The 22636-nt window shown below is 34.3% G+C and overlaps 1 protein-coding gene across 1 annotated transcript in view; it reads left to right on the forward strand.

The window, feature by feature from the left end:
- LOC113066289 (vasoactive intestinal polypeptide receptor-like) overlaps positions 1-19103 on the forward strand; it is a 44964-nt gene extending 25861 nt beyond the window's left edge. The window contains exons 5-13 of the mRNA XM_026238153.1: positions 580-677; positions 6492-6627; positions 11377-11530; positions 11677-11737; positions 11819-11891; positions 13495-13586; positions 14406-14535; positions 15898-15939; positions 17019-19103. Of these exons, the coding sequence (XP_026093938.1) occupies positions 580-677; positions 6492-6627; positions 11377-11530; positions 11677-11737; positions 11819-11891; positions 13495-13586; positions 14406-14535; positions 15898-15939; positions 17019-17288 (1056 nt within the window). The 3' untranslated portion in view covers positions 17289-19103. The remainder of the gene's footprint in view (positions 1-579; positions 678-6491; positions 6628-11376; positions 11531-11676; positions 11738-11818; positions 11892-13494; positions 13587-14405; positions 14536-15897; positions 15940-17018) is intronic.
- Positions 19104-22636: the final 3533 nt, after the last annotated feature.

The raw sequence follows: 22636 nt of genomic DNA on the forward strand, positions 1-22636 counted from the left end.
TTAAAAAACATGATACCATAACCAATTACACTGTATAAAAGTTTGGAGTCTGTAAAAAATTTTGGTAGGACTTTATTTTACAGTCCTGTTCCCCATGTACAAACTATGTACTTATTATAGTAATTACAATAACTCAGTAATAACTAGGTACTAACCCTGAACCTACCCCTAAACCTAACCCTACCCCATGTAGTTACCTTGTACTACCAGAACTTTCTTAGATAAATACACTGTAAGTACACTATAAGTACATGTAAGTACACGTACTGTAAAATAAAGTGCTACCAAAATTGTTTATGTTTTAATAAAAAGTCTTCTTTACTCACCTAGGCTGCATTTATTAGATCAAAAATATATAATCATTCAGTACTTATTCAAATATGCTGATTTGCTGCTAGAGAAACATTACGAATAGAAAGCTTAAAAGAACAGGATTTATTTTAAATATTTAGTCTTTTGTAACATGGTAAATATTTTTTCAATGTAATGTGCCCTTGCTCAATAAAAGTATTAATTTCTTCTTTCAAACAAACAAACCAACAGTAGATTCAAGACTGTATTCTTTCTTTTCTTCCGCAGGATAGTTTCTTTAGGTCGGTGAAGATCGGCTACACCATCGGGCACAGTGTTTCTCTCATTTCTCTCACCACTGCCATTGTAATACTTTGTATGTCCAGGTAAGAAATCTTAAAAACTGAATGCTAACATGTATTTACTGGTGCAGGGGTGAATTAAGTTCTTTTGCAAAAATAGTTTTGCATTTCTCTAGATGTGTCATGTTTATGCTGTCGTACTTGCTTTAACTAGTTTTAAAGCCCTCTCCAAAGCAATTATTTCTAAGGAAAATTACTTCCTGCCTAACTGACAGTTCTTTAAAATAAGCTGAGGGTGAAGTAATTACATCTGCTTATTTTTATACAAATCAAATGAATGAGGTCGAAGAACCGGGTACAAAAACAAGGTACAAGGTTCTCTTTCTCTCTCTCTCTTTTTATTATTCTATTTTTTAATAGTGAGATTTAAATGTAGCTTGGAACACAGTTGTAGCTATTAAAATGTATACTTTTACAATATTAATATTTTAAATATATATTTCAAATACTAATTAATTTTTTTACAAGAATTCATTTGAATCTTTCTAGACAATATATATATATATATTTTACTAATTATTATTATTTTATTTTTTTTGCTCTCAAATACTGGGCTCAGTTGGAGTCCTACTAATGTTTCACATTGAAGAATTTCATATTGATTAAGCTAACGGTTAACAGGCTTTAAACACAGAACACAGTGCTTCATGCGTGATTGTAGCCAACCCCAGTTTCACCATGAGGAGTCGTGGAGCGAGTCACTGAATCACTAAAGTTGTAGAAGATTAAAGAGCAAACAACATGCATGCGTTTTGACACCACAGTAACTGATCTAGCTCACCAGGGGCAAAACTGTCTGCTAATGACAGAGAAAATGTTCTTTCTTACATATATATTCCAACTCACACATTTCATCCTGGCCAAACAAGACTCCCCACCATCAGAGAATCATTCCAACGTGCATTAGTGCTCACATATAAACCCAGTAGTGATATTTTGAACCATAAACATGGTTTAAAACCCCCTTAAGTGGCTAAAATGGCTCAGATTAAGTTTGCATTCAGATGGTTTGGGCAATATGATTTATGCATACACACACTGCATACATTTGTGCAACAGACTTATGGTGCTCTTCTGGTAGTTCTGGTTTTGACATGGCACATTCCTGTGAGATGTTCATTATAATAACTGCTATGGATGTAGCTTACTCATAATCACCCATAATAAATGCAATATTAATAGGGTAAAATTAGGTAAGATGCCCCCGGGCCAAAATGACCCCTCACCTTATTTTTATTTTTTTTCTTAAAATATCTAATCTCATGACTTTTGATGGATGGCTGCTATTTTTTATTTTATAATTTTCATCTGGCTATGAACATTCATGGTAAGGATTTGACCTTTAAACAAACAAAAAAAAAAATAAGTCAGTTAAGGAAAACTCCAATGTTATGCAGTGAGTATTGCACTTTATATAAAACTTCAAAAGCTGTATTTTAATGTAAATGTGTTCAATCAAGTTGGAGCTTTATAGAAATCATCCTTGACATGCTGTTGAATAATTAAGACTCAGCAAGTAAAAAACTACAGTAATTCACTTACAAACAAAATCTGTGGATTTATTTATTTATTTGAATGCAGAACAATTGCTAACTGATCTATTTTTTTAATCTCTGTTAAATCTGACAGTGTATTACAGTGTATTGTATAATATGAGTTTGTTTGTGTGTGTGATAGAGAGGAATTAGTGGACACATCAGTATGCCTTTTTGTGGAGTGAAAATAATAGTTTTTTATTTTGAAGTAAAAAGATAAAATTAGATCCTTGTGGTGAGTTGGTCATCCATAAACAGCACAGAATAATTTTACATTTTATTCCATGACAAATAAATTAGCAAATGTTTCAGTTTTTTCCCTATAACAGCAATTGGCTGATGCATCATCATCCACATTGTCATCTTTCCTCATCTTACACTGCAGTATTTAACTTATTTACCAAATGTTTAAGAGGATGACCTATAAAAGTGCATAAGTTTTGCTGTAAACTTTCACAGCGTAAATCCTCCCTGGAGCATTCTAGGGTTAAGTGCTTTGCTCAAGGGCACAAATGTGATACTTATGATTACTACTCTAAGCTCAATCCCATCCCACCTCAGTGCTGTCATTTCCATCAGTAATAAGGTTCATGTGTGTCACCAGTATGGCAGTGCAGCACTATTCCTCGATAAAGCTGCTCATGTTCAGCTCTCCAGCAATGTAATCAGTCCTAATCCTGTCTGTTAACACTATCTGCACTCGAGCTGCAGGCTTAAGCAGTCTTAACCGATAGGATATCAGTCTGATGTGAGATTTGACTGACAGGGACTGAAGACCTGATCACACCTCAGGCTGTTATTATTGCCGGTTTGAACACTTGCTCCCACTCTGCTGAATGACCTGGGTCACCAGTTGTCTTTGCTTGGTGAAAACAGTCAAATTAATGTGGTCTAATTAAATTGTACCAGTCTTGGTCAAATTTTTGTAGTGTTCAAATCTGTCCAAATGGCCATGCACTAGCGATGCAACATTGGCCTGTAAGACCATGCTGATAGTGTCAGATCACAGCATGTGAAATAAAAAAACCGAGGCAGCATACTTTTGCATGAGTGCTAGGTTAAAGGAAACACACTTTAACTAATTTTTAAATTATAGTCCGTTAGTAAAAACTAAAATGTAATATTTACATAAAACTCCAAAAGCTTGAATAAAACCTATTTGTAAATGGGTCCAATCAAATGTTAGCTTTATATAAAGCATCCTTTTAAATTACATTTATGCATTTAGCAGACACTTTTAGCAAAAGTGACTTACAGAGCATTCAGGCTATAATTTTATTATTATTATTTTTTTTTACTAGTTGTTACATGCTCCGAGGATATGGTGTTTTGTTGTTGTTTTTGATGTCACTCTCTCCGCTATCACCTTTCAGTGCGGTGCTGCTGGCTACCCATCATCATTACGACATACACCTGAATGGGGATCCTTACTATAAAAGACGGATGTAGACCGGAAGCAATAGAGAGAGAGAAGGAGCTTTGTTGGTTTTCATTTTGGGGTCACACGTTGGCGTGCCTTCTTTGTTTTTCTGTTTGTTTGGTTATTTACTGTTATGTTCTGAGTTCCGTTTGTTTCTATTAGTGGTTGTTACTTTTGGTTTACGTTGAACTTGAGTTCTTACGTTTTTTTTTTTTTGTACATTGCTTTATAACTGGCCAGGAAGTAGTGAGTAGGAAAGTATGTCACATGATTTCCATTTATCCAACACATAGGGAAACCCGTGTTAATACATCAGGTAAGGAGCGAGTGCTACTATTGTATGTTTAGGTTTTCACGTAATGTAGGTTAGGCAGGGCGTGCTGAGTGCCTTCGACTTTGTTTTTGTTTTATTTTCTTGTTGTAGTAGTTTAGTGGGGATGTAGTTAGATAGTGGGTTTTGTTTTGTTTATTTCTATAATTTAGCCCCGCTCAGGTTCCTACTCCCTGGGCACGGTTTTATCTCTCCTTTTTGCATGTTGGTGCTATGAATAAATATATGTATTTTCATGATTTAAACCCTGTTTTTGCTCTTGTGTCCTTTTGCACCAGCACTTTAAACACGTTAACAGGGTTAACTAATCCGGGAATTATCTATATTATGTTATGTTGTGTTCCCTTATGCCCTTAGGCATTTTGGGGACGTAACATATATCCTTGACATGCTGTTGAATAATTAAGACCTGGCAAGCAAAAATCTACAGTAATGCACTTACAAACAAGATCGGTTTGGTGATTTGTTTTGAATTCAGAACATTTGTTTAAACAAACAATGATAGTATTTCTTTTTATGTTTTTTTTAAAAAAAATTTTTTATATGAAATAAACTGTATGCTCAAAACAATGCTGGATATAAACACTGGTAATGCCATCAATCCAACATTTTTAGTGTTATTTATATACTATTATTGTTTGTATTCATAGTTTTAATTAGATGTTATTTTTAGATTTTAGGGTTAGGGTTATTTTAATTTGAGTTTTTATGAATATTGTTTTATGAATAAATGTTCTTTTGACATTTTTACTTGGGTTTGGTTTTTTTCTATTCTGAATAGTTTTAAATTAGTTTAGCATTTTAGTTTTATTAGTTTTATTTCAGTTAATAATTGTAATACTTTTTTAAAACATTTTACATCAAAATTTAGATTTATTTGTTTTCTTTATAGTTTTAGTAACAACACTGATTCAATCACGTTAGATTTTGCCTGCTGTATTGTATAATGTTTTTGGCCCATTTCAGCCGGCTTTTGCCACAGTATCTAAACAAAACATTGATTTCTGAAGTAATGAAGTAACTTTTCCACACATGGTTTAGAATTCGTCTTACTGACCACATAACTATAACAAAGCTGATATATAATAACAAATAGTCATTTTTCAAGTTAAAGTTAGTTCATTGATGATTCAGTGATGTCATCATCCAGTATGGCTCTCTTCTAGTGTCTGTAGTGATGCAATTGGTAGACAAAAGAAAGACTTCATAATGAGCTATTGAAAAACTCTTTATTGATAACAGGTCTTCATTACATGCATTCATGTAAATTATATTAACATGATTTTCATAAAGAGGAACTGGCTTATATAATCTTGTATGTAAAGACAAAATGCAAAACCATCATGTATTTAACTTGACACTTTTTATTTTATACAAAATATTGGGGTCATTAAAATTATTAGTATTTTTTAAAAATTTGTATCAATAATTCAGATAATTAAAATAAAGGCTGTTCTGTTAGACTTATCAAAGAATTCTGAAGAAAAGTTTCCACAAGTGCTGAACAACTGTTTACAACCAGCACCAAATCAGCATATTAGAATGATTTCTGAAGGATAATGTGACACTGAAGACAGAAGTAATGATGCTGAAAATTCAGCTTTGCCATTACAGGAATAAATTATATTATTAAATAACATAAAATATATTAAAGTAGAAAACAGTTCTTCTAAATTGTAATGATTTTTTTTTAAACATTAAAGACCCCAAACTTTTGAATGCAAATGTAAGTTTTAGTCATAACTGTATTTCTTTTAGACTAATAGTGGCTTTATTTATTTAAATTATTTCCGAAAGGCAACAAGCCTTATCTGCACAAAGTTCTGCAAAAATGTAGTCCCAACAACACATTTTTTGTGATCATTTTGTATTGTCTTGCTGTAACTCACAATTCCTACAGCATAACAACTTTGTAGATGTATTTGAGAGTATTACTGTAAAACATCCCCAGAGCGCAAAGTGAAACCAGTGTTTAAACAAAGTGTCTGCTGATTTACTAGCGTGAGTTATGGACATTATAAACAAAAGACATAATGTTCAGGGTGTTCTGGGATATCCGAGTCTCTCTCTCTGTTTAAAAAAAACGCCTGTTTTGGTTAAAGCGGCTCTGGATGTGTTCTCAAAAGAACAGTTCACCCATAAAATGAAAATGATGCCATTATGCACTTACTCTCACGTTGCTCCCAATCCTGCATGACTTTCTTTTTTCCACATGGTAGATGCAATGTGCTCAGCTTGAAAATATTAAATGAGTATGTTGGACATTAAACAAACAGGACCTTGAATTTTAAATCAGATTTTATGAATTCCCATGTTTGTGTGTGTGAAATGGACTACAACATAATGCAACAAATTATCTGTTGAACGAACCCCTTACACGGACCAGAAAGCTCAATTAGGATTTCATTTGTAGTGTAATTAGCTGTCATTTTTTTCTATTATTAGTTCCAAGGACAGGGTGTAATTAGAGGGAAGGGACTTCTCAATCAGGCTTAACATATTTAATATTCAGTCTGTGAGCGTGACTGATTGTATTCCTTGTATCCCCTCAGGAAACTCCACTGCACGCGGAACTACATCCACATGCATCTGTTTGTGTCCTTCATTCTGAAAGCCATCGCCGTCTTCGTCAAAGATGCGGTGCTCTACGATGTTATTCAAGAGTCTGACAACTGCTCCACTGCCTCTGTAAGTTCATTATTGTGCAATCTGTTTATTTATTTTCTAATAAGTCCCCCAGGAGTCTGTAATAGTTTAAATTAGCAAACCATGTGACATCCACACGCAGCGAACCAAGTCATTATCTAGCAATGTTAGTAAATAAAGTCTATCCCAGCTGATCACGTTTACATTTTTTCTTACTCACGGGTCTTGGGCCTCTAGACTGTTATGTCTGCTACTAAACATCCATGAGCATAACTTCACACTTGCTGCTGTGAGTGACCTCTGTTTGAACCACTGCTTCTGTTTCTGGATGGCATGTACTCCCACTGTTATTGTTGTAGCCCTTTAAGCTAGCTCAACTTCACAGAATTTTATTTCACAACATTACAAAATGATGTGAACTTCGGGTCATTTTTTGACACTTGTGTCTGGCTTACTAGTGTCTCTATTAAAATAAAAGGAATCAGTTTCCAGTGTTGGGAAAGTTCACTTTTTACATGAACTAGTTCAAAGTTCAATACACAAATTTTAAAATCAACTAGTTCAGTTCATAGTTCAAACTACAAAATTTTGAACTAAGTTCACCAAGTTCCAAAAATGAACTAGTTCATAGTTCTTTTTTTCCATACGTTGCTGCGAGCTATTATTTTTCAAAATTATTGCCACAGCCCATATAGAATAAGAGACAGCAATTATTTTATCAGTTTTAACAATGAAGCTATGCGTCAGATTTCATCTTCATATCCAATTTTGAATCCTTATCCAAGCAGGGTTTACATTAGCATTGGGGGGACAGCATTTCCCCATTGTTGCTTTAATGCTTTGTCTCCCATTCTCACCGACCTTGTCATAAACATCATAAAATTCTTTTAAATGATCATACGCCTTCTTGCTACATGCTGCTGTCACGCATGCAGCGGACGGCAGTGCGACACTGGTGGTGTTGCCAGATTGGGTGTTTTTCCGCTATATTTTAAGACCCGTTTATGGTGTGTTTTAGCCGGGTTTTCGCCTGGAAGACTCTATAGAAATCTGGCACCCTATTGAACGAAGTTAACCTGAGAGAGAGTGCCGTTCACAGACACCAGAATGAATGAGTTGACAGTAACATTCATCAGGCAGTAAAAAGCACGTTCAGTTCACGTTCGCCCAAAATATGAACGAGTTCATGAACTATCGTTCAGGCACAACACTGTCAGTTTCACAGTATTTAGAAAGCATCGTCTGACTGCCGGTAATTTTCTGAGATGACCCAGCTGTTAAGATGACGACTGATTGAACTTGACAAAGATGAAAACATGGCTTCTTATCACAGAGTATGGAGTGAGTGTGCTATAACACGTGTCCAGTGTTCAGATCTGGCGTCTCTCAATGTCTGCACTTTGAGCAGGAATTTTCAATAGATCAAGGCCGTCTGTGGGATCTTCAGAAGTGTGTAATGTTCTTTCAGTCTGAGGTTTTGACTCTTTCGAATTTTAAACAAGATGGATTTTAAATGCAACTTTTGAAAAGATTATGTAAATCTTTAAAATTGACTTTTTACAGTGATTTTTGTTGGTATAAAAAGGTCTGAAACACTGTGGCACAAATGATGCACATGTCTGAATGTAAAACTCCTATTAGGGTCATTTGCTGAAAATTTGTTGCTCCAGACTCATAGAACTATCTGTCTATCTATTCCATTTGACAAAATGTCAAATGAAAATGTATATGAAAGCTTTTTCCACCTTGGAGTAGAAAATTAAGTTACCAATAAAGAAGAGTCACATTGTGATAAACCGTAATGCAACTATGAGAATAATTCATAGACATGATGTCAGCATTGTGAGGTATGAAGCGACAATGTGAAATATATGTTTGAAGTACATATTGTGGCTTTATTTCTCTTGCAAAAATTACAAGCAAGCGTTCAAGAATTGTAAACCAGGCGAGCTAGATACTGTAATAGGCAAGCAACAGGTTTCTCCTGCAGAACACAAGTTCAGTTGAAAAGGGAAGCCTTGTCTTATTGATATGGTTCCATTATATGATCTTCTTGATTCTTTTTAACGGCTCCCACAACATTTTTTAGGTCTGTGATTTGTATTCATTTATTTATTTATTTCAGAGAAAATCTTCAATCTTCGTTTTTACGTTTTTAAAAGTATGCCCTAGGTAAAAACATTACTGGTGTACATCTTGAGACAAAACAATGAATCTGATATATTTTAAGATCAGTCAGTTAAAACAGCCCAGACATCCATTTTAGTCTGGGACTAGGCTTAAGCCTTGCCTATGAAACTGGAGGATAAAGTCTCAGTTGGAAGACATAAAGGCACATTGTGAGATTTAAAGTCACAATTATGTGAAATAAAGTTGTTCTTACAAGATAATGTCACATTGAGATTAATAAAACCACAGTAATGTGAAATAAAGTTGTGATTACGAGATATAAAAAGTCACAGTTGGAAGATAGAAAGTCACATTGTGAGATTTAAAAGTCATGTCTGAGGGATATAAAGTCTAATATAGTTGTTATTACGACATACATCACATTGTGTTATGTAAAGTCACAAATGAAAGATAGAAAGCCACAATTACGTTGATTTTTTATTATTTTTTATTATTATTATTCTGAAGATGAAGCAGGCTTTCATACAAATAATTTTAAAATAATGAGATATAATTTTGTTGTTGCTGAAATAAAGTAGATTAAGAGATGTTAAGTCACATTGCGAGCTATTAAATCACAATTGGAAGATATAAAGCTGACAGTTCAGTTTGTTTTAGATTTGAACCCAGGTCTCCTTTCACTCCTTACAGAGCCATTAAATTAAAATCCTTACATTCTTATGAAGAACTACGTTGTTAAAAAGTGCCCCTTAAAAGTTTTACATCATTCTCTTTTAAAGACTTAATTTGCATGTGAAATATTAGTAATCTCCTGTGGAATCAGGTTATATTCACAGCTAAGTTATGTGTCAAGCTGCCTTATTAACGTTACTCTCACCTTTAAATAACAGTAGGCTCATGGGAAAAGACAGAATGACTGATTGCCAGAAAACAGCTTTATAAAAAGAATTAGTTGCCGTGGTTTTATGATATATAATAAATGCATGATAAAAGGCTGTTGAGAGGTACGCCTGCAGAAGGTGTTTGTTAGCCATTTGTGTGGCCGAGCCTGCAGCAAAAGCTTTCTGTCTATATCAGGGATTTCGTGCCCTGAGCTAGAGGCTGCGGCTCTCAGAGTAATTTGGGATGATTTGTGCGTATTAGAACTATGAGCCAGATCCATTCATCCTGCACTGCCTTATTTTACACGCCGAAAGCAGAAAGCATCATTCAGAGCCTTCTTCTGTCTAAACTGTCGATTGCTTCATCCACCCAATTCTTTCCTCCTGCCTGTAAGGCATGCACTCTCATGTTGCACAGAGGAATGAAGTTTTAGATGTGTAAATCTTGAGAATCTTTGATCCTCAGATCATGGAGCTCGAAGAAGTATTTTTAGAAAAACAGAGTTTTATTCTTATGTGCAAAACTACATACTTCCAAATTCAAAGTGGGTGTCAAAACAACTTCTCGATTTATTCATCTTTAGCAAGTTCTGTACAATTAGGCTCCACCAAACTTTCAACAGCTGATTTTAAGTACCGTTCACCGCACAGGATGTGACTATATTTATGTGCACAGACTAATTTATAAGCTGTGGTAAAAAAGATGTCCGATTTACAAAATGTCAATATTTTATTTGCTTGTTTATTATTGTAAGATGTACTTAAATTAAGATGTAATTTATTCTTGTGATTGCAAAATTGGTGATGCTTAATTAAAAAAGTCTTTCTGACCCTGAAACTTGTGAACAATAGTGTATTTACATTGCAATGAATGAGAAATTAACATTTTAGCTTTCTTATGAGTAACTGAATATTTGTTTTTATTTGCTTTAAAAAAAAAAAAAATCCTTCTCACCTTCTTTGTATCCCTAGTTTCAAACTAGTGATCATCCATCCCTATATTGAAGCTTTATTAATATGAACATCACAGATCTTTAATTGTGTTCAAACTGTTGTGCAGCACCACATCTACAGGCCTCAGCATGATGGTTTTGTTTGTATTGAAGATACAGTTTAGTAGTCATTCATTTATTCTGCTTTTGAGCAGGAGGACATGGCATTTTCATGGCTCTGTTTTTCTTTTTCACCTTCAGCCACTTACACCCTCCTGTCTGATTTCATTGCTGTGTGTTCGTCTCAGTTATTTGTCTATAGTTCTCTGCCTGCCATGTCTCACTGTCCACACTCAACAAACTCCTCTCTACCTCCCACAGGTTCTATCCAAATAAAACAGCTGCTTTCATGAAAGTTTATTACCAGTGCTTAAATTGCTATGTTGGAAGTCAAACAAGGCAAGCACTAGCTAGGCAATACATGACATATGCGAAATTACCTACAGTGGTTTGTAATGTGAGAATTAAAATTCTACATTAAAACTATTCAATGTACAGGTGCTGGTCATATAATTAGAATATCATCAAAAAGTTGATTTATTTCACTAATTCCATTCAAAAAGTGAAACTTGTATATGATATTCATTCATTACACACAGACTGATATATATTTATGTTGATTCCTAACAGTTAAAAAATAAATAAATAAGTTTTATCAAGATACATTATTATATATCTAATATATTTATATTAGAATATTGTTCTTGGTGTTAGAATTTCTGCAGAAAACTCAAGGGTGGGAAAGCCTTCTCAAAGGCATTTTCATATCTTCTTTCTCTGATTTTCAGGTTGGCTGCAAAGCTGTGATTGTCTTTTTCCAGTATTGCATTATGGCAAGCTTCTTCTGGCTGCTAGTGGAAGGTCTGTATCTTCATGCTCTGTTGGCCGTCTCCTTCTTCTCAGAGAGGAAGTACTTCTGGTGGTACATTCTGATTGGTTGGGGTAGGCGTCATAGTATTTATGTGCATCTGTTTCTTTATTAACCTTCTTTTGTTAACCTTTGACATAATGATTAAGTTATTAAGCCATATACAGAGGCATCCGCTGATGTATTGACTGAAATACACTCTCTTTTCACCTTACTACAGGAGGCCCAACGATTTTCATCATGGCTTGGAGCTTTGCCAAGGCTTACTTCAATGACGTCGGGTAAAATTTACAAAATAAATCAAGACAAATAGTCATTGCAAGCAATAATGTATACATGACATTTATTTGCCATTTTCCCAGATGCTGGGATATAATTGAAAATTCCGACCTATTCTGGTGGATTATCAAAACCCCGATATTAGCTTCAATTCTGGTGAGATGCATTTTCACTCCTTAAGTATGATATGTTGTTGTTACTATGATTAGAGAAAGTTGTTATTGTACATTATTATTGCTGTCATTCATTCTCGCCATGGAGATAAGCTTATAATTGTTATGCCTGACCAGGTTCCCCTGTCTTACCTGTGAAAAATGTGTGTAATTTCTTGTCAAAAAAGTGTGTATATATAGATATAAATAATATATTTTAACAAAATAAAAATACGGTAATATAAATTATTTTATATATAATATTTTTTATATATATTTTAATTTTTAAAATGATATATATTTTAGTGCTTTCTTTAGAATGTTTGTTTTATTTATTGTGGCAAAATTGTATTTTAAAATAAAATAATAGTTATTATTAGATTGTTATTATATATCAGTTAAGATGTTATATATTGTTAGTGCATATTGTATATATTTAAGTACTTTATAATATAAATTTTATTCTTATATATTTTAGTGCTTTTTCCTTTTTATATAGCAAATTTTTTAATTTATTATTATATTTGTATATAAATATAAGTTGTTTGTATATATATATATATATATATAAGTGTGTATTTATATATGAATATATTTTAACAAAATAAAAATTATATTAATTATTTGATATATAATATGTTTTATTTTTCTACATTATTTTTCTCATACACTACTATATTAATTTTTTTTAAAATTATATATATTTTAGTTCTTTCTTTAGTATGTTTGTTTTATTTATAGTGGTAAAATGTTATTATAAAATATATATAATAGTTATTATTTGATTGTTAATATATATCAATTAAGATGTTATATATTGTTAGTATATGTATATATATATATATATATATATATATATATATATATATATATATATATATATATATATATATATATGTACACTTTTGCTTTCCCCTAAAAGAAATGCCAATTTTCATGATATTTATTAGATCTACTCCACATAAACAATATAATTACCATCCAATAATTCTAAACTCTTGTAGTAATTATTGTGAAATCTTAACTATCAATCTCTCATGCGTCTCCCTTTGTGTTTTGGCTGTTTGTTTATACCCTTACAATATAATGATTTGCTTAGTGCTGAGTGTCAAGATGTCAGGAACACTCAAACCTGTTGACATATGTGCCACTGTAGATGAAATATCAATTGGCTTTTCTTTTGAGAGATTTAAGGGAAAGAAAGAAGGTCATGAGAGAAAGAATGACAGAGAGAGAAAATATGCCACTCTAGATTTATTCATGGTGTCTGGGATTTGCTATGTTAGGCTGGAAAACTGAGGCTCTTCTCATCTCCCTCCACTCAGACATACTTATTCCTCAGTCATTGCGTGTTTTTTACTACAGTCCATCTCGTCTACTTAGAGTTAATGTTGTCTCGCTGCCGTCCCAAGGAGCTAGCTTTATTTTGTACTTCTGCTAATAGTCGCCAGTCCCTGCTTCCTCTGAGACATATAAACACTGTGCTTTGGAACCACTGGCTTTTTGACCCCTCAGTGATTTCAGTAATTTTTACTTAATCATGAAGCACTACAAAATAACACCAACTACATTTTTTTATTTATTTTGTTGTTTGTCACATACATCAGATGAACTTTATCCTCTTCATTTGTATCATTCGGATACTGCGGCAGAAGATCAACTGTCCTGACATTGGGAGAAATGAATCAAACCAATATTCGTAAGTATTCAGAATTTTTGCATTCATATAAGATTAATTCTGTAATTTGTTCTATTTAATCTCCACACAGTGCTGAGAAGACCAACATCAAATTTAAAGAGATAGTTCACACAAAAATGAAAATTCTGTGTGAATGTGAAAAATGAAAAACTACTTTTTCTTATGATTAATTTTTTGCATTCTTTTTGAAGCTAGAAGTTTTATCATGTGTAATTGCATGGAAAATAATGGAATTTTTGGGTAAACTATCCATTTAATTGCTGGTCCTAACTGGTGAAAGCCTGCAGCTATCCAGCGAAACCAGAAGAAAACAAAATCTGGTTGGCCAAAATATTCTTGCTGGTTAAGATAGTTATGAAGTCTGACTGGGACACGAGCATCTAAAGCACAACTTCTGCTTTATTCTGGTCTGTTCAGAAGGATGAGGACTGGAGGTACATGAGAAACATTTTAGCTTATGTAATTTTAACATGGGCATAAAATATGGGGATATTTTAGCTGGCCTCTCCAGCAGTAAGCGAGAACCCACTGCACTGCAATCTCATCATCTAAAATGTCACTGGCTCTCTCCGCCCCTGTTCGGATGATTTAATGTCCTTTGTCCTTAAGTAGCTCTCCACTGTTCAGTTCGCACAAAACAAGACTCAATTCTTAAGCACCTGCTATTTTCTACCCAGCACCACTAATGTTGTTTTTCCAGTAAAATGCTTTTTGATATCACCTGGTAATAATATAATTTGCAGCCCCGCACTGTGTGCAGGTTATGAATGACAGGAAAGTATCCCATAAAGCTATTTGTCTCCTTCTTCTTTTCTATAGGAGGCTGGCAAAATCCACACTTTTGTTGATTCCACTCTTTGGGATAAACTTCATCATATTCGCTTTCATTCCTGAGAACATAAAGACTGAGCTAAGGCTTGTGTTTGACCTCATTCTTGGGTCATTTCAGGTACGTCTGAGGATTCACTGAGAATAATCGTCTGAGGATAATCACTCAAACTAGTCACTAAAAAAAAAAGTAGAGCTCAAATATCAATAGTTGCCAGTGACAGGAAAAGCTCTCCGGCTAATCGTAGCAGTGTTGTTCAGATAGCAGAATAGTTTAATGATGTCTGGTAGAATTGCTCAGGGCTCCTCCACAGAGAATCTCTGTCTCACACACTTTAGCTATTGGCCATTGTTTTTTAATGGCATAGTTGGGGCTTTCCTCAACTGTGGCCACTTTTGCCCTGTGGATGTTTATAAAACTCTCTTATAAACACTATTCACATTCTCACTAGTTTATTAAATGTCATTTTTAAAGTCATGGACATTTCCACCACTTTGCAAATGTTTTATTTTGTTCAAATTTTGCATTGTTTTTTTAAATTTTTTTATTAAAATGTTTGTTCCTTTGTCTTGTTAAGGCATTTTAAGCTAGCGCATTTTTGTATCCTAAATACGAACAATAACACAGTATTTTCACGTTTTTTTGCATGAATGGATCTTGATTAGAAAATACACTTAATTAGCTACCAATGAATAACAAAGGACAAAAACATTTGTTGCAGTATTTATTCATCTTTGTTAATTTTAGTTAATAAAAATAATGTCGTTAACTAATGTTAACAAATGGAACCTTACTGTAAAATGTTACCAAATTTGTTTTATGAACATTTTGATGTCTCCTCATCAGAGTAAAAACCCAATTGCTACCAGTGTAGTCAGACATAAGTTTGAATATGTATTGAAACCATTTCCGTACAATAAATATTTAAATTGTTTAATATTTAAATGATTTATGACAAATTCCCTATGATCTGAATATTAACAATCTGGGTCTGGGAAAAGAGTAAAACAATAAATCTATTTTTATAAATATGACAAAAATGGCAAAAAAAAAAAAAAAAAGGTTGGGGGAGGGGGGTATATGAAGGCTTGGTAAAATGTTTTCAAGACAGTTTCAAAATGTGGCCTTCATTTTTAAAAGAAAATGGAGAAAAAAGTCTGTTAGTTTGAATAATAATACATAAATAAAAATCCCTTAGGACAAAAAAGTGCCCCAATTCTAACTTTCATAAGCAGAGCCAACAGAATGACTGGCATGAATTCAGGAAGGATCTGTCCTCATTAGTTAAATATACTTATATCTGCTACAGGACACACCAACCCACATTTTTTAGACCACAGTCATACTAGACTGTCCGGTAGGAATTTCTAGACGTCTAGCAATACTAATTTCTGTGTGTAAGACTTTGAATGAATGACCTTGTAATACTTTCATTTTACCTATAATGACATATGAGTAAGTTGCTTTCACTTGTTTTAACAGGGTTTTGTGGTTGCTGTACTCTACTGTTTCCTGAATGGAGAGGTGAGGCACGAATGAATGGATAAACAGACAGAATCTTTAGGTGCACTCACTCACAGCTGATCAGAAGCCTCTTCCTATATTGAAGTTTCATTCGATTTCTCTAACTAAAAGTTAAAGCCCTGGAAGCCTGTAATTGTCTTAGATTCAGCGAGCTCACACAGGCTGCAAATAGCTCTAGACAAACTGGCAAAGGAGGCCTATTACTTTGATATATGCATTGATGTTCACAGCATCTTGGGCCTTTTTGCTTGTACAGATTAAATAAAAGGGCCACAGGTGCAGACTTTATTCCAGGTGCATTTAAATTGTTTGACATGTTTGTACCCCATAGATGACATTTAACAACTAGTGAACAAACTTAAACTGATTTCTATGTGTGAAATTATCCTGTTTTACCATAAAATCAACCCAGGCTCACTGGTGACTACATGATTTGTAAACTAATAGAGTTTGATGTTTGCATCGCATAACCAGCTCCATATGTATGGCTTTTCTGATGAAGTAAACTTAACTCAATAACTCACCTGATACATCATTACACTTTCTATGTGGAGCCAGTACTAAGTAATAATAGTAGACTAAAGAATAATAGATGCAAGCTAAAATGAAAAAGATGCAAGCTAAAAAATATGGTTTCGATAGCAGCATACACACTTTTCAAAAATCAGTCCGAATATCAGTCAGTTTCAAGAATCTGTCCAAAGAGATTCCAGAACGATTACTGCACAGAAGAATGATATCGTTTGAATCACTTTTAAAGCATCTTTGCACTGTGACTGATCCATGGTAAAAACATTGGAAGCCAGAATCCCAAAAACTGAAAAACTGAACACACAATTTACCAGTCACGAGAGATTTCACTTTAAAACTGGTGTGCTACAAGCAATGTGTACTTCAAGTTTTGCAGAAATACAGCCAGATTGGAACAGTTGCAAGCTATTTTTCTACTTCCGTAATGTTCCTTATTTACAGAGTAATGTAACGTAATGTAACTTGTAGAGTTTTTGTCCAAAACTGTAAAGTATGAATACATTTTATCCACCATCATTTGATTATATTGGAACTTGTCTGACTCTCAGGTCCAAGCTGAGATCAAGAGGAAATGGAGGCGATGGCATCTTGAAAGGTTTCTTGGTCCTGACACCAAATACCAACACCCATCTATGGGCAGCAATGGTAACAACTTCAGCACGCAGATCTCCATGCTGACTCGCTGCAGCCCCAAGACTCGCCGTGCGTCCGCATGTCAAGATGAGACATCCATCACAGTCTTAGGATCTACAACTATGGGTTATGGTCACCAGAATGAGACTGTGAAAGGACATGAAGACGTTCGGGAAGTGTCCTAATGAAATTCAGTGAATTTCAGACTGTATTATAATTTTTGCAGAACATAGCACAATTTGATGCCATAGGAGTCTTTAATGAGGTTCTTGGATGAAAAACCCAATATTGGACAGGCAATGATCATCGTCTGCAACATATTAGAGATGTAAATAAGGCGAAAGTGATCTTCTGGAGAGCGGCGAGATTGCAGTTTTGCCATCACTTTGAGACTCAGATCTTCAGAGACACTGAAGCAACAGCAACATCAATAATGACTGATGATACTCTGTAGGAAAAAGAGGTTAGGGATTCTTTACCTGGACTGCCCTTATATATTTGGCTTATGAGGCAAGTTAAAAAACAAAAAAACAAACAAAAAGGCAACCAAAAGTGGATTGTTGAATATCCAATACATGGAGATATACTGTAGAGACCAAATGTGATGTGTCTTCAAAACATGTTGTTCATATATTTTTTTAATGTTTTGAGATCTGTGTGTGTGTGTGTGTGTGTTTAGGCCCATTTGGAAGCCGAATGCCCTTCTCTGCACTATCATTCCAGATCAGTCATTCCAGCGGTGTCAACACTCATTTTGCATGCTTGTTTGAGTGTCATTGTGCCATGTATCACCATGACTGGACGGTTTTATGGTCTAATGTCAAATCCTTTTGTGCAAAGAACAAACTATAAATTGTGAGATCAACGATGACAAGGATGGCACTGTTGGAGTTTGATAGAACTGTCATAGGCTTTGACAATGATTATTATTAACCTAAAGGAATAATACACTTCGACCAGTTTATTCTTAACAATGGAATTAGTATTTATGTGCATTGTAAGTCTTTGCAGTCATCCTGTAAACTTCCATTTCCTTTGCACTGTGACACAACATTTTCTTTTTACGTTCTTTGGTTTCAGTGGTAACTTGCAGTGCTTGTTCAACCAGAAGGGTTTTTGTGTTTATGTACAAGCTAAAGGGAAATGAAAAAGCAGGCCGCCCTGTCATACCAATGTTCTTGTCTCACAGTTTTTCTCATCGAGATGGACTTGCAGCCAGATCACGGCCTGTGAAGTCCCGGAAAGCGACTCGAACTGGGTCAGCGAACATAAAGATAGTTCTGGATTGTGGTTTCTGTTTCCAGTGGAGTGTAAAAAAACCATGTACAGTCACATCTGATAGAATATATAAAGGGAATTTATAACCAAATAGGACTTCTTGCAAAGGTTATAGTAATATATTTAATGAAAAGAATTTAAAGACCAATATTGTCCGATGACATATTTTTTACTTTAAATGTGTGATTAGCCATATTACCTCTAATCTACCACAATAAAGAATGTATATCCTTATAAAAATGTTAAATAAAATGTTTTAATTTTCAATATATAAAAGAACAAATATCACTTTAAGCTAGCAAGCGGTGTACCTGGTGAACTTTATATAAATGCATATAGGAAAAGGTGCCTATTTTAATAATTTGCACTGTATAGGCTGTGTCTGGTTTCGGAATAATGTGTAGATATGCTGTTTATTGAATATTAATTAAGGTGAAGTGTAATATGTAAGTGCAGAGCAGAAAAACTGGATGTCGTGTTTATTAACTGTGTATCTGTGCTGTGAAAGTGAGTAATCTTTGTCCATATACCGCATGCAACACATATGGTGCATTTCAAGTAATAAATTTACAAAAAGCATGACCCAAATTCTTTACAGTCATGTGTACACGTGAATATTTTTGTATCCACATTTAATAAGCTTGATACATGCTATATGTATTTTTGTACCATTTGGAACCATTTTACACTGTTGTTGAAATGTTTCATTTTAAATAAACAACTTGAGCTGTATATTTACATTGCTCAGAAATTACACACTTGAATACTAATAACAGAAGAACTGCTGGTCCATTGGGTTACAACAGACACTCTCATATAAAATCCTTTCTATTTTCCATCTGCCTTCAAGAAAACCAAGAAAAAGCCCTGTGTCACAGTCCTTTCCCCCCAGAGAGATTCAGCTAAATAAATTATTAGCTGTGTAAATTTCACTCTACTAAAATACACAGCCTCCTCTCCGAGCCTGTCAAATCCCAGACATCCTTTGAAGAAGCGTTCTGCCTTTGCCTTCTGGTAAGCACTAAATGAAATTAAGGGCAGAGAAGCAAATGCTAACACTAAAACACATTTTTCTACTTTTAGAGGCTTTTGTTTAGTTGTCTGGATAATTGCGGCAATCCATTGCCAACTCAATGTCCATCCTGCAAGGAACTGGACTTTTTCCTTATCTAAGGTTTTTTTTATTATTATTATTATTATTATCCTTGCCATTCAGCAAAACATGAGGAATCAACCAATATAAACAAGTTAATGTGGATTATGGCATGCCCTTTAAAATTCTTTAAACTTAAAAACATCAAATCTGGAGACCACAGGTCTGGAAAAACAATGCTAAAAGCAAATTTACACAGGCTTCAATTTTTAAAAGACGATTCCAATATCTTTTGTTATTAATGTCAAAGGCAGAGCATCCTCTCCAACTATATATTATATATTATTCGTCACAAATTCATGTTACTCGGTAGTAAAATACACAAAGCTTATTTTTTGGGTAAACATTATAGGTGGACCACAGGGGGGAAGAAATATTCATAAAAAATATATAACTTGTTTTAAATTGTTTTTTGCATTCACTGAAATTAGCTATCATCATACATTTCAGTTCCTTAAAACGTCATTTAATCATGTTTGGACTATCTTTTCTGTGAATCCAATTTAAGTCACACCAACGTGGCTACATTATGACACATATACATGTGCAAATGCCTGACATGAGAGAACCATTTCCAGTCACACAAACATCAGACACCATTATGAAAACATTATGAATTGCCAAAGTAAAACACTCAAAAACACATACTCATGTCAGTAATGGTGGGAAATTATTTGTCTCTGTGTGGATTTCCCTCATTGTCAGCTGGTCCTGTTTTCTTTATATATATATATATATATATATATATATATATATATATATATATATATATATATATATATATATATATATATATATATATATAGTCATTTGTCTAATATCTCTTTTACAAGCCACTCTCAAAGGCCTGTTTCTGTTTAGGCATAAATTTTTCCATCTGAACAGATTTACAGAAATTTGGCAATACATCACTTGATCACCAGTGGATCCTCTGCAGTGAATGGGTGCCGTCAGTATGAGTCCAAACAGCTGACAAAAACATCACAAGTAATCCACACGACTCCAGTCAACCCAATTAATGTCTTGTGTTGTATGTACATAAACTTATCTAGGATGATAAGTACATTTTCTGCAAAAAAAAAAAAAAAAAAAAAAAAAAAAAAAAAATTCTATGTTGTTGATGTTCCTTGGATATATATTTTACTCATTCATTTAGAATTGTAATAAATCACTCTCAGACCTGGTACCTACTTCACTGAATTTGTGCGTGTATTTTAATTTCTAATGTGTTTTTCTTTTCTACCACAGCGGTCAAGTCCTCTTATCTGTGTTTCTGTTTTGAATGGTTCACCGCTTCAGTCAGGGATCATCCATCTACTGAGGTCTGATTGTACTGATAACAAAACACATGAAAAATAAAGCTGTCAGAATGCTCAAGATAAAGAAAATAAATTGAATCTGTCCAAGCCTCCCTTCACCCATACAATGTAAGTTTCTCAGAAATAAACCTTGAAAAGTGTTAAACTTTAATTTTGCTATTTCTGCCTGATCGAACCATTAAATGAAGTGTATAGCGTTAGTTCAGGCAGGTCACGTGAGTCAAGGATGCATCGACTGACTCTTAGCTGATCCACATCTACCTATAGGAACATGACGCCTATCATGACATTCCTACAGTAATGCTATTCAGTATTATTCAGCAGCTTTATCGCTTGCTCGGGAGCAAATTACCCTCCTCCATCCCCAACTCCTCCTTTCACCACAGTCAGCATCTTTTCCTATCTTTCTGATATTTGAATAAGAACCATTCCACCAAACCAAACTGTATGCTAAGTGTCAATCATTCTGACGATAGTCATCCTGACAGAAATGTTGTTTTGTTGCTCCGAAGGATTCAGCGATTTATTGCAGCTTTGTTTTACACGATCAATGGAACATATGCAAATAAGCTAATGAATGATGCCAGTGACATATACCTTATTCTATGACAATGAGCCCAGCCTAAATTGAAAATGTGTTAACAGAAGTGTTTTATAATAAAACAGAAAGTATTTTGTCGTTCTTTTGGATGCTCTTTTTTGCTGCTTTCCACATCAGGGCTGTTAACAGGTGCCTAGCTGCAAGCTACATTTCAATATTCATGCCCATTGTTAAATATTCATGAGCCAAAGTACCCATGGAGGTTCAGCACCACCTTTCAACAAGTTTCAAAGCTTTGAGCTGGACCAAACCTACTTTAAGAATGCCAAATCTGTGCCATTGTATTGTTGGCTTGACTTGACCTGATATTGTAAGAAATGGCCCCAATTGGGTGCTCTCCGTGTGAAATCAAAGAAGTATTACATTGTGTTCAGTGGCTTCCATGGAGTAAAAGCATGGCATAGTATAAGAAAAAAATGTGTGATTCCAGCAGAAATGGGAGATGATCTGGTAATTAGCTTGAGCCTGTGAGTTCACACTCACAGATGTGATTGGGAACCGTGACTGGAGCTCGAGCTGTCAGACAGTATCCAATCAGAGAAAGCCTGACTTGCCTCAGGCTCCGTGGTGTTGATAAGATGCATTTGAGTCCCACACACACCTGAAACTGCACTTTTCGTTCATCTCGGCATGCACATCGGGTTGTTAAACCTTTAAAAAGAAATCAAGAGGCCGTGTGTTTTTTTCCATTCTGCATTCTGTGTGACTGTACAGTATAGCTTGCAGGTTCTAAGTCCTGTAATATTCTCCTCATATGTTCGAGTCTGCTTATATTTAACATGTCAACATGGGCTATATTATTTGTCCTGGTTGTAAATTGTGTGCTGGACCGATTATAAGCTTCAAAGTATTCTTTCATAGCCAAGAAACATTGCACAGTGTAGGAATTTGTATGAGTCAAGAAAATGTTATTCTGGCACTGTCCCTCAGACATTCATTCAAACAAAGGCTTTTTGGGATTTCACATCAATGTTTTGCGATTCAAAGCCAAGGTTGTGGTTCCAATCCACACACATTTGAAAGTGAAATTTAATTGAAGAGAATTCATGGTGTGGGTGAATAGAAAGATGAGTCATACAGATATGCATGTTTGCCCTGGACATATTTTCCAGTTCAAAATGAATTTACTATATGCGGTTGACTGAATGAAACTCTCTATTCATAACTCGGTAAATAGGTATT

Source organism: Carassius auratus, chromosome 49 (genome assembly GCF_003368295.1).
Source record: "Carassius auratus strain Wakin chromosome 49, ASM336829v1, whole genome shotgun sequence".
NCBI classification, from domain to species: domain Eukaryota; kingdom Metazoa; phylum Chordata; class Actinopteri; order Cypriniformes; family Cyprinidae; genus Carassius; species Carassius auratus.